This window comes from Meriones unguiculatus, chromosome 11 (genome assembly GCF_030254825.1).
Source record: "Meriones unguiculatus strain TT.TT164.6M chromosome 11, Bangor_MerUng_6.1, whole genome shotgun sequence".
Lineage (NCBI taxonomy): Eukaryota > Metazoa > Chordata > Mammalia > Rodentia > Muridae > Meriones > Meriones unguiculatus.
In genome coordinates, this window is record NC_083359.1 from 78,187,685 (window position 1) to 78,201,472 (window position 13,788).

Genomic DNA, 13,788 nt, shown 5'->3' on the forward strand with positions numbered 1-13,788 from the left:
AACCAGACACACTAAACCTGTTAGAAGAAAAAGTGCGGAAGAACCTTGAACTCATTGGCACAGGAGACAACTTCCTGAACAGAACCCCAACAGCTCAGGCTCTAAGATCAACAATCAATAAATGAGACCTCATGAAACTGAAAAGCTTCTGTAAAGCAAAGAACACTGTCATCAGAACAAAACGACAGCCTACAGACTGGGAAAGGATTTTCACCAACCCTATACCTGACAGGGGGCTAATATCCAGTATATATAAAAATTAAAGAAGTTAAACAGCAACAAATCTAGTAATCCAATTAAAAATGGGAAACAGAACTAAACAGAGAATTCTCGATAGAGGAATATCTAATGGCAGAGAAACACCTAAAGAGATGCTCAACACCTTAGTCACCAGGGAAATGCAAATCAAAACCACCCTGAGATTTCCCATCAGAATGACTAAGATTAAAAACTCAAGTGACAATACATGCTGGAGAGGATGTGGAGAAAGGGGAACCCTCCTCCATTGCTGGTGGAAATGTAAACTTGTACAACCTGGTGCTTTCTCAGACAATTAGGAATAGCACTTCCTCAAGATCCAGCTATACCACTCCTAGCATAAATCCAAAAGACGCTCAAGTATACAACAAGGACATTTGCTCAACCATGTTCAGCAGCTTTATTCGTAATAGCCAGAAGCTGGAAACAATCCAGATGCCCCTCAACTGAGGAATGGATACAGAAATTGTGGTACAATTACACAGTGGAATACTACTCAGCAGTTAAAAACAAAGAAATCATGAAATTTGCAGGCAAATGGTGGGATCTAGAAAAGATCATCCTGAGTGAAGTATCCCAGAAGTAGAAAGACACACACGGTATATACTCACTTCTAAGTAGATATTAGACACATAAACATACTAAAAATCTGTACACCTAAAGAAGCTGAGCAAGGAGGAGGACCCTGGGTAGGAGGATCAATCCTCACTCAGAAAGACAAACAGAATGGACATTGGAGGAAGGAGAAAACAAAGTGGGACGGGAACCCCATTACAAGAATCTCCAACAATGATGAAGAATGGAAGCGTCAGCACACTTAGTGAAGTTCACATGAATTTGGAGTTGTTACAAGCTGATCTCAGTATCTTCCTGTGGAGTGTCCTGCTCCTCTCTTTGAAACTATTATCCTTAAAAACCATACTGCTTCTCCAACTCTATTTATTACCTATGCCTCTCGGCAACTCTTCATTGTACCTGTTAGCAGTGTATGTACTACTCTTTTAAACTAGAGTCTAGGAGGATACGGTACTCCACAACTAATTAGGAGTCAGAGGGTGGGTGAACACAAGTTCAGAGTCAGCATAGTCTACTGCAAAACTGTCTGAAAATATTATCTTTTCTTAAGACTTATGTCTTTACTTTATGTATATTAGTGTTTTTCATACACGTGTGTTTGTGTACTATGTGAGTGCCTAGTGTCCATGAAATGGAAATCAGAAAGAGACATCAAATCACCAAAGGCATGCTGGGAAGTGAAGCAGTCCTCTGGAAGAGAAGCAAGTACTCCGAACCACCAAGCCATCTCTCCAACCTAAAAACCTTATTTTACTTATAGCTGGGTGGTTTATTTAATAATGTAAGTAGGTAAGTAAAGAAACCCAGTAACAAAAAGCACTATGTATTCTCTAACTAAATCCTACATGACTTTCTCCAGGCACCTCAACATAACCTAATATTTTACAAATATTAGAGAAAAGAGGCATTCAATGAACTCAACAGGTGCTATTTTTCAGGACCAATAAGCAGCCACATAAAACATTTCTGAGTGGGTGAGCTAAAGATCAAGCTATACTTACCTTAGCAGTTTTAATATAGTGGCTCAAAACTTCTGCTCTTATCTTCAAGGTCTGAGCATGGAGAATCTCTCGAACAACCCAAAAGCTTACCTGAAAATGAAAATTAAAAAAAATAACCAAAGGGTAAGATTTACCAAGATTAAAATTAGCATTTTAAATTCTTCTTGATATACTTCCTATAGTTATTTTTAAACATACTTTCTTCTGCCCTTGACTATAGTTTTCTTATAACTAAAAGAAAACATCATGAAATATAAATTTAAGACTTCATTTGAAAAGTTTTGTGATGGGCTTGGAGATATGGCTCAGCAGTTAAGAGCACTGGCTAGTCTTCCAGAAGTCCTGAGTTCAGCTCCCAGTACCCATATGATCCCTTGTCTAGTATGCAGATGGACATGTACACAAAACACACCATACCCATAAATAAATAGATAAAGATAGATAGATAAATCTTTAAAGAAAAACTGTATAATATTTTTTAATTCTAATGAAGCCTTAATTTAAAATAACAAAACCTAAAAAACATTTACCAGAGGCTGCTAAGATGGCTCAGAAGATTGGGGGGGGGGGGGGAGGCAGGTAAAAATGCCATGACAGCTGCAAGGAGGCAACCTGAGTTTGATCCCGTGACCCTGTGGTGGCCGTGGAGAATCAACTCTGGGTTACCCTCTGACCGCCTGCATGCACTCCAACACACATGAACATGTGCACGTGTACACGAAGTTCTAAAACATTCATTAGACGGCCGAGTAGGTCTGCTGCTTACCAAATGGCGTAATATGTATATAGTATTCGTTAATTCACGTACTGCAAAAATAGAATCTAAATACTTTAAGTTGGTTCGAACTTAAATCTAAAAACAGGACATTGTTAAAAGTCTTCGTGAAGAGTCACAATGCCAAAGCCTGTATTTCTTCACTTCAAAAAGGAGAAATATTACAGATTTTTCCTGGAATTTTCATCTGTAAACAGCTGTCGACATATATGTGTCTATAATTGCAATTTGTTCATATAAAATTACATATTTTACAAAGTCATTATAATACCTCTTATACTAATGGCCACAATGCTCCCCTTACCTAATAAGATTTTATGAACTAGCAAAAGTTATACTACAAATATTGAAGTAGGTACTTTAGTAAATATAAGCAATTAATTCAAATCTAAACTGCATAATCAAACTTAATTAAATTTCATGTTAGACACATTTTAAGACAAATAAAATTTTTAAAATCCAAATTCTTTGTCATTTTCATCAAAAGTTGTGGTGTCCATCACACCCCGTTTTGAGTCTGGGCAGCACGTGGACTGCTTTCATGAAAAGGTTATTAGCCAAGCTGGTTCTGACTTCCACAGAGACCACACCTTGTCTGCCTCAACTGCAAGAGTATTCTCCTGGTAGAGCCTGAACTACCACTCTGAGACCCTCTGCTAAGAAGACTAAAACAGTCCCCATTAAGGCTAAGTATTTCTGAGGACACCGCCAGAATAACCAGAACTAAGAAGTAGTTCGATACCATTATTAGACTTAAAAACACATTTGGCATTTAAAACAAAAGGAGAAAATTATTTTTAAAGAAAAAAATTATCATCCAACTTTTCAATAGCAACATACACTCAAAGCCAGGAGAAAAAATAACCAAGGAAAGAAAACAGAATCAAGGATCTTATATCCAATAAAACTGGTTCTCACCTATAAAGAACACAAGTAAATCTGCCTTCATGCCGGAAGCTAGGCATTATTGTCCAGTGAGCTACTTGAGAGCAAGTTTTGGACATTAAACCTGCTGATAAGCATCAATATAAGCTTGTGCACACACTAAATACTTATTCACAGAACTAAGATTAAATTAGAAAGTCCGAGGCTGGAGAGATGGTTCAGAGGTTAAGAGCAACAGCTGCTCTTCCAGAGGTCCCAAATTCAGTCCCCAGCAACCACATGGTGGCTCATATCCATCTATAATGAGAAGTGGTGCCCTCTCCTGGTTAGAAAGCATGCTCTATACTGCCTGTACTGAGCTCAGCTATCAAAATGGGCATCAGGGCACACAGAGCGCCAGTGAGCCCATCTGCTTTTCACAGTCATGGTAGTGGCTGGTTCTTAGGATATGCTGAACATACCCTAAAAGAAATTTTTAGGATTTTGGAGCATTTGTATAAACATAAGATGTCTTGGGCATGAGACCCAAGTGTAAACACTAACTTTATACACACATTATACATACAGCTAAAACCAACTTCACTGAATAGTTGTGAATACACCTATGTGTAAGACCTATCACATGAAGTCAGGAACAAAGGTCTCCTTGTGGTATCACTAGTGCATTTTGGGTTTTTGAGCATTTCAGACTTGTACTTTCAGATCAGGAATATGCAACTACTGTCATTTTTAAGACTGTGATTTGTTATGCAGAATAAAGAAAGTGAGTAAACTACAGGGCTGTGTTTCCCTAAGGGTACGGGAGAAAGGACACGCAAATGTATTATAGAAGAGAAGGAAAACTGGTCCTAAGAACCTGAAGCATCAGGGAGTTCCCTGAGATTTCAAGGAAACAGCTGTAAGGACACCTACTGGCTGAAAATGGGACAATGTGACAACTGAGAGGTAGAGGGGAACAGGACAGAATCAAAACTACTTGGTTACTACCTAAAGATTATGGAACATCAAATCATTATCTTTAAAACTACTAAATAATAGGAAAGAATCAAACTTCAGTCCTTGGGTGCTTCTTTTAAAATGACTGCCTGGATAAACAAACTATAGGTATGAAAAATACCAATCCCAAGGGTCTTTGTCACTGTTCTACTGCTGTGAAGAGACACCAAGACCAAGGCAACTCCTGTACAGGAAGCACTGAATTGAGTGCTTGCTTACAGTTTAGTGGGTTAGTCCACATTTAAGACAGGAGGCAGGCAGTAGCTGGTCCAACAACAGTAGCTTATACATGCTGATCCTCAGGCAGCAGGCAGAGAGCGATACTGAGAATGGTATGGGCTCTGGAAATCTTGAAGCCCTCCTTCCAGTAACACACCTCCCCTAACAAAGCCACACTTCTTAATCCTTCCCAAACAGATCCATTAACAGGGGACCGAGCATTCAAACACATGAACCTGAGGGCCACCTCATTCAAAGCACTGCACCAAACATTTCTTTTTTTTTTTTTAATTTTATTTTTTTCTTATCAGTTACATTTTATTAACTCTGTATCCCAGCCGTATCCCGCTCCCTCATTCCCTCCCAATCCCACCCTCCCTCCCTCCTCTCCACCCTGCCCCTTTCCAAGTCCACTGATGGGGGGGACCTCCTCCCCATTCATCCAATCCTGTTTTATCAGGTTTCTTCAGGACTGGCTGCAAAGCCCTCCTCTGTGGCCTAACAGGACTGCTCCTCCCTTGGGGGGTGGGGAGGTCAAAGAGCCAGTCATTGAGTTCCTGTTAGAAATAGTCCTTGTTCCCCTCACTATGGGAAACCAAATGGTTACTGAGCTACCACAGGCTACATCTGAGCGCATCTGAAAGACTCTACCTAGCAGTGTTTTCAAAGCAGATACTAAGACTCATGACCAAACCTTCGGCAGAGTACAGGGAATCATATGCACCAAACATTTCAAACTGTGAATAAGAGAATAAGATGAGAACACACCTGTAATACCCTCAGTTAGATGCACTTAACCAACAGCCACTAACCTCATGAGAAGACAACCAGACACTCTCAGAGCCTCCTGATGAAGCACAATGCAACCTACAGCTCTCGCTAACAGGACCCAAACTGACCAAACCTATGAAACTAGCTGCTAACCTATAGATAACACCCAACAGTCAATATGCTTGGATTCATTCGTGTGCAAATCATAAAAATAACGAAGGAGGAAACTGTGGATTAACAAGTTCTAAAAACACCAAAATTTAAAAATCAGAAAGACTCAGTGTTAGGGACTCGGATATGAACACAAGAACTTAAGGTAGAGTTGGCTAGAAGTCACTGCCTGGATAATCTGTTGCTCCAGCACAGCAGAAGACTCAGAATATCCACAGCAACATTCTTCACAAAGACCAAAATTCAGAAAAAATTCTATTATCAAGAATAGCTCAATTTAGCCTGGAAAGTGCTGACAATCAAAGATTAAATGAATTAAAGCTCCCTGCACTGGATGTGTGCCTCCAGGAAGACATAATCAACGAGGAAAGCTGCAGGAGAACTTAGACATTACATAATGGCCTATGTTACAAAGACGAAGAGCAAGGATGGCTACACAACTTGTTTATTCAAATATTTCTGGTATGTTTATGAGAATCATAAAGAAATTTAAAAAAATAAAAATAAACAGCAAAGCTAGGTACTGTGGCACATGACTACAATCCCAGCACTAAGGAGGCAGAGACAAGAGGAGCTCAATGTCATCATCGTTAGCTACATAGCAAGTTCAGGGTTAAACTGAACAACACAAGACCCTGCCTCAAAAAGTCAAACATACAAAAAGGGAAAGACCAGGAAGATGACTCGGTGGGCAAAGTATTTGCTGTGCAAACGTGAAGCCCTGACCTTGTGTCCCAGCACTCACGTAAAAAGCTGGTGGACAATGCTGGGGTGGGTGGGAGGGTCTGCAGACACAGGCCTCTGGGCGCTTACTGGTCAGGAGTGCAGTCTATCCACATGCTCCAAGTTCACTGAGGACCGTCTAACACATAGGGCAGTGCTGACTGCCCTACGACAGGAAGCCAGCAACCTCTGGCTTCCACAAGAGCATGCACAACCCCGCAAGCCACGCCCTCCCTTGCCCAAATAGCACAACTCACATGATTAAATCTTCTTGTGAAAGCAACTGCATTTGGTGCAGAACTGTACTTTTCTTTTTTATTCCAGCCACAGCTTGAAAGCTCCTAGAAGATTAAAATAAAAATTAAGCATAAGTTAAATGTAAGAAATAGTTTTCTTACATTAGGGAAATTTAAGCAGTAAAGACTGTGTGTTCTTTTCTGGAACAACCAATAGGAATATCTAACAATATTAATTATTCTGCAAAAGCTGAAACAAATTTTATTAGATTATATGCATAAAATTACTACCTAAAAATATGTATTTCAGAGGCAGCGTATGATGGAGTGTTCTCTGAGAGATAAGTAGAGTTGAATATTCCATAACACATAATAAACACTGCTGACTACCAAAGCGATCACATCACTCGAAGCCCCACAATTAGCTTTTTCTCTCCTCCTTTTTATAGGTGTGTGGTGTGATGTGTGTGTGCATATGCCAACAGGCTTGCTAACGGGTATGTGGATGTGCATGCAGAGGCCAACGCTGGGTTTCTGAGATGGTCTCTCACTGAGCCTGGAGCTCCCATTTCAACTAGCCTGGGTCAGCCATAGCCAGCTATCCCCACCCAACCCACGTTCTATCTGTCCTGTTACCCACCCCCCACCTAGTGCTCAGGTTTACAGACAGGTGCTACAGGGCTGGTTTTTCCCATGATGCTTGAGATTCAAAGTCAGTTCTCACTAAGCCAGCTCCTACCTCCACAATTAAGCTTTTAAAACATCCTATTCTATGCCCTGGCAGTTGTTGACACCATGTATTTGAAAGAAAACTTTTTAGTAAAGGAGTTCTTGATCACCCTAACGGTCTAAAAGTAGAATTCAATGGCTCAACATCTCGTATAAAATTAAAAAAAGAAAAACAACTGTACACTAATGCCCTCGACTTGAAATGAACCACCCTGAGCTGCAGGTGGTGCAGCAGTTAAGAACACTTGCTGACCTTACAGAGGACCCAGGGCTGATCGCCAGCACCTGCATGGTGGCTCGCAACAGTCTGTAAATCCAGTTCCTGGGGATCCAGTGCCCTCTTCTGGCCTCTGTGGGCACCAGGCACTCACATGGTATACAGATGTGGTTTCAGATAAAACACCCATCCACATTAAAAAAATAATAGTAAAAACAAGTGAATCCTTTATGATTATGAATGTAGGCTGCAGAGTACAACACAATAAATGTACTCTGTGATACAAAGGAAATCATATTTTTGCATCACAACAGCTCAGAAATATCACTTCTGTCTCAATGCTCCAAAATTATGGTTATTACCACCATATCTTACTGAATGTAAATGAAATACATACATATGACTAATTTATAGCACCATTTAAAGTATTCTGATAGGTATATGCTAATAAAGCTGAATTCATCTGACTTTAAAGGAAGAGTTTCTGTCTATAGATTTCAATTCTACAATATAGCAAAAACCATCAGAGAAAGGACCGACACCAAAACAAAACAAAACAAAAACCACCCTTAGGACAGACAACAAAGAAATCTGGGGTAGAAAATGTCATCATTACTCTTCGATAGATAGAGAAGTTATTCCATCTGTCATGCTTTGTAAGAATGTGTTTGTGCAGACACTGGTGCATTTCCGTGTTTCTTTATTATGTAGTCTAACATCAATTAGGAGAGTATCAGTGGTTACTGTATTTAATTTTTGAGATACTAAAAGAATGTCCCTTAAGAAACACTGCCACTTATTCTAAAATTTGTAATGAATTTTGCAATTGTACATGGGATAGTTAGATCGTGTTAGGCATAACTATTAGTGGTTATTATTTTTATCTGGAAACTAAGCACGAAGCAAGGAGCTGTGATTGTGAGTCAAGTTGACAAGGTGTGGACTTCTAATGGCTCTTCTTGGCTGTCAACTTGACTACATCTGGAATTAACTAAAACCAAAGCAACTAGGTACACCTGTGAGCAATTTTTCTCAAATCATCCAATGCATGAAGACCTTCCTTTAATCCAGATTTTTTGAGGTGGCAAGATCCACCTTTAATTTGGGTCATACCTTCTGGTGGCCAGATAGGTAGGTAGATAGGCAGACAGGTAGACAGACAGACAGACAGAAAGACCATGGAAGAAAGAAGCCTTTGCTCTTTGCCTGCTTGCCCTCACTCTCCCTGGCAAGTCCATCCTTCACTAGTATTGAAGCCTACTTCTTCAAGATTCCAGCATATACTGAAGACCAGTTGAGACATCCGGCCTTGTGGACTAAACAACTACTAAATTCTTGGACTTTCTGTTGGTAGACAGCCATTGCTGGGCTGGCTGGACCACAGCCTGTAAGTCATTCTAGTAAATACCCTTTGTAGATATAGACGGATTGATAGATAGATGAATAGACAGACAGACTCATTCTATCACTTTTGTTCCTCTAGAGAACCCTGACTAAAATAATACCCACTTGACAAAACCCACCAAGACACTAATTTAATGTTAATTAAGAATCTATGTGTTAACATCTAAATAACAAGAACCTTAAGTGATATAAGAAAAAAGCAATTTGAGAAATGGCCAAGAACTTAAAGATAACTATTGACCTTTCTATGGCTCAGTACAGAGATGAAGTACGTGGAGAGGAAACCAAAGCATAGCATAAAAAAGAAAAGAAAAGAGAAAGCAGGACCCTGGAGACAAAGAGATTAAAAACAACAAGTCTCATGAATTTTTTCAAGTACAAATTACTTTGAGAGAATGCTACTAGGCAACTGAAAGCAACAACTTCAAAGCAACAACTTCAAAGTTGTAGAATCTTGCATCCAGCAAAATAAAACCCCAGTAAGAAAAAGAGAAGTGGCCATGTGTGTACTCATTCTCAGAGAGCAGGAAGATAAAAGCTCGAGACAGACCAGCAAACTAGGTGGGGTGAGCACTCAGTGGGCAAGGCTGCACGCTGCCGACCAGAGCCCAACCTCACAGGGCAGAAAAGCCTGCAAGCTGTCCTCGGACCTCCACGAGTGCTCATGACATGCACACACCTACAATGTGCCTGAGTGTGCAACTCACACACAGAGAAAAGGGGCAATTAAGAAAAACAGAAGATGAAAGATCTTCAAACTGAGCAAGCCACCATAGGAAAAACATGTTTGGAAATCACTGCTTAACAGTAAAGAGTAATCCTGGAATCTTACAAAGAGTCAAGAGAGACAGATTCCACGAGAGGAAGGAGCAGTCAAGGAAGGCAGGATGGGGGAGAAAAGGGTAGAGGATATTTGTGACCTAAGAGAGGTAGCAGGGGGAAAGCTCCAGGTGAAGGGAGAGTTGTTTCCGATACATAAAGCAGTACAGGGGCTGGAGAGATGGCTCAGAGGTTAAGAGCACTAGCTGTGCTTCCAAAGGTCCTGAGTTCAATTCCCAGCACCCACATGGTGGCCCATGACCATCTATAATGAGATCTGGTATCCAGGCAGAACAGTGTATACATAATAAATAAATCTTTAAAAATAAAATAAAATAAAGCAGTACAGGTCTGCATACATAATAAAATATCTTACAACTACAGGGACACACATGGCACAAACATCTCTTTTCTATTTTGATATAGTACTACAGTCAAGATGTAACTGCAGGAAAAACCACAGATAAGGGATGGTGGATTTCTTTGTACAGGTTTTGCAACTTCCTATAAATCTTTAATATTTGTACTAATTTTTTTACAACTTCCTATGTTTTACAATTACCCAAAAAGCACATTTAAAAAGTGGAGAAATCCACTTACTGGATTACAAGGCTAGAACTGTACCAGGACTCACCACTTTCTTCTTAAATCCTGAGCTGCATTTACCTTACCTCCCAACAACCCCTTAATTTCTATGTGAGAAAAAAGTTCCCTGTCTTGAGGAACATCATAATGAGTGACACACAGCTGGGAAGATGGCTCAGTTGGTTAAGTACTTGCCATACCATCATAAGGACCCAAGTTCAAGACCCACTTCCCAGGCAGGCACTGCAGCATGCACCTATTTTTAAAAGTATATAAAGTGCAGGGCCTAGGGATAGCTCAGCAGCTAAGAGCACTTGCTGATTTTATAGATGACCTAGGCTCAGTTCCCAGCTGAAATGTCAGTTAACAACCTTCTGTAGCTACAGTTCCAGGGACACTCTCTTCTGGCCTTTACAGCCATTGCATGCACATGGTGCAGAGACAAAATACCCGTACATATAAAATAAAAACAAATAAATCCTTAAAAATACAGTGCAAAGGAGGACAAATAAAATGTCAGTGAGATAGTCTTGCTATGTATCCCCAGGCTGGCCTTGGCCTCACTCCAATACCCCTGCCTCAGTGAGGATTCCAAGAGTAAGGATTATAAGCAGGCACCACTGCAAATGTTTTCTTTTCCTCCTTTCTCTTCTCTCCCTTCCTTCCAGAAGAACCATTCTTATGACTCAAAAGTCTTCAGTTACTCTAAATAAACAACCTGAAATGTACAAGGGGATGCTTGGTGGTTCAGGGAAGTCAGAAAGTGAGGGCCAGTTACTCTACATCCAGCAATTCATGTGGCCATTCTCTGTCTAACCTAGATTCTGTTGGTACATTTTACAAACTATAATTATCTGACCTCTTCAGAGCAAAATATAAAACTTAAGACTTCCCTACAGTCTTTTTTCTCTTACTGTTTCAGACTTTGGAACCTTCCCACACATGACACTATAGTCACATGAAGAAAGCTGTCATTGTTATACTGACACCGTGGTCACACAGAAGCCTGTGCTACAGCATCTCACCTCAACACCACCAAACTGAAGTGACTTATGACTCAAACAGCGCTTTGTCAGGGCCTAGTGTAAGGACGACACGATTGTTTGGGTGTGCTATGTAAGTAACCTCCCACAGCCCTGAAACACTGTTTGCTTTAATGGGCTTAAGTTGCTATTTTAGGCTCAGCCAGAAAGAGAATTTTTGAATAATGCCTCAGATATAAAACAATCGTTAATAGTTGCTAAAATGCACTTCAGAATACGCATGGGTTCACTGTGAATCATTAACTATTAAGATCAATTTCCGTTGCATTTATTTCAGAACCACAGGGAGGGCAAAACCCCACAACTGACGGCCACCTACCCTATGGGAGAATGACTCAATTCACAGGAGTCACATCTTCCTTACGTCTTGTAGGTTTGATCTAAATTTCATCTTGTAGGTTCCAACACTCTTAAAAGGACTGTTCTAAGGGTGATGATGTAGGGATACCTATAGACAGAAGAAGAGAAAAGGCCAATATAGACCAGCATGTAGACAGAGATTGAGGGAGGAAAGGAAACTGAGGAACCCCAAAGACTGGGGGAGAGGGAAGTGACTAGGACAGAGGAGGCCCATGAGGTTAACTGGTGCTAAAGGAGCTCAGTGTTTATAGTGAAAGCTTTAAAGAGATATGATAGCCACTTGTACCCAGTTTATACAGCTATACAGAAGTCACCTCCACAGGTGACATTCCATTCATTATGCTTGCATTTTTAGTAAAAACAAAAAACCAAACTTAACAGAGTAAGTTAGAAATACTGGCCCTCTTTTCTAATGTACTCAAGCCTTCCTTCCCTCCTCCCAGTTTGCTGGAGTTGCCCCGCTAATGAGATCAGGGATAAAGACAGAAGCTATCTTCTGTACTGATTTTGGTTTCTTTAAAAACCCAGTTATGTCATGTGACTATGTTTTTATTTTAATCCCAGGTGTGGGATATGGGGCGGCTTCAGATTGTCTGCAGCTGCTAACTATGATTTGCCTCGTGCACTAGCAGGATGTAATTTCGTCAGGTGAGGAGGGTTTACATATGGAACTCTGGGAACTTTTCAGAGGGGATAAATGCCAGAGCCTTGAAGGGACGAAAGGTGGGTGGCACTCTAAGAGAAAAGATGGCTGCTGCTTCCCACTGCTGCTCCTGATTGTTGTTTCGGTTTGAGGGGAAGTTAGAGATATCCTTACAATGAAGATTGAACTTGTCCCAAGGAACCCAATGACCCTCATCAGCAGCAAGTAGTAAAAAGATCTCAATGGTCCCCCTCCCCACTAACCTTCTATCTTTCCTACCTTTGTTGGAGTGTTGGAAGGAATTGGGGTTGAAAAAGGTGGTAGACATAAGAACCCAAATAAAATAGATCAAAAGACCAAAAAGTACACCTACAATTTTCTGTTTTCACAGATGCAGATAACGAAACAACTTTCTTCTTTGCCTTCCCTGGGCCTGATAGAAGCCTGGCCTTACTATATCCTAAGAAGTTCAAGGTGAAGCACAACAGACAACACTGACAAATGGCTGCACTGTGCTTCTAACAGAGCTCCTACATTTTTCCAGTGTATGAGACTTCAGTGTCCATTCTCTAAGTCCATGACCAGCTTACATTTCAACACAATGATTACTTTTATTAAAACAGAGTAATTATTTCAGTAAAAATTTTACGTGTTGCTAAGATTACTGTCTTTTGGCAGGCATATAAATATTTGCAGAGAAAGCCTTTTATACATCCTGCAAGAAATGCCTCAAAAGATAAAATTTTCAGAAATATTTTAATAAGATTCACAATTAACCAATGTTTTTCCTAATTTAGCTAGCACCCTCCCACAATCTCGTGTCTCAATCACACAGATGAGTCTTACTCCTAGTAATAATAAAACTGATACTATTTTGAGTGTTCAACAGAAGACTAGTTCTAGGACTGCCCTCCAATTAAAAAAAAACATAACCGTTATTAGATTTGTACAGGACCCATGCATGCCTCTGCTGTACGTTGAAGTACTGCTAGGCTACTTACACTACCTAACTCAGTGCACACGCGGGCTCACTCAGGCTCACCACACACGAAGGACTTCAGATGATATACCATTAAATCTCCTATAAGAGGTTTAAGTAAATTTACGTTCCCAGTGATAGTGAAGTGTCACCAATGGATCACACTTTATTTTATACAAGTTAATATACGTCTTATATGAAAGGCTTAGGCAAGAAGCATTTTAGCAGTTGAAGTTTTCCAATTTTAGAAGGTCCCTGATTTGAAAACAGGAAAAAATCCAAAATGTCCCAAAGTCCTTAGGATCTTCAGATTCAGACTGATCTTCAGATTCAGAGTAATGCCAGGGAAATGAGTCTGTACATGTATAGTACAGACAGAAGTGATTTCCCCAAATATT

At 40.2% G+C, this 13,788-nt stretch overlaps 1 protein-coding gene across 15 annotated transcripts in view; it reads right to left on the reverse strand.

Annotated features, from left to right (window-relative positions):
* Positions 1–13,788, reverse strand: part of Ralgps2 (Ral GEF with PH domain and SH3 binding motif 2) — a 123,793-nt gene that overhangs the window by 64,201 nt on the left and 45,804 nt on the right. For 14 of the 15 annotated variants that reach the window (XM_060364505.1, XM_060364504.1, XM_060364500.1 and 11 more), the window contains 2 exons: positions 6,633–6,716; positions 1,836–1,925 (listed from right to left, as the gene is read on the reverse strand). In XM_060364505.1, the coding sequence (XP_060220488.1) occupies positions 1,836–1,925; positions 6,633–6,716 (174 nt within the window). Of the gene's footprint in view, positions 1–1,835; positions 1,926–6,632; positions 6,717–11,727; positions 11,769–13,788 lie in introns of those variants that run through there. The other variant, XM_060364508.1, reaches the window with a different exon arrangement.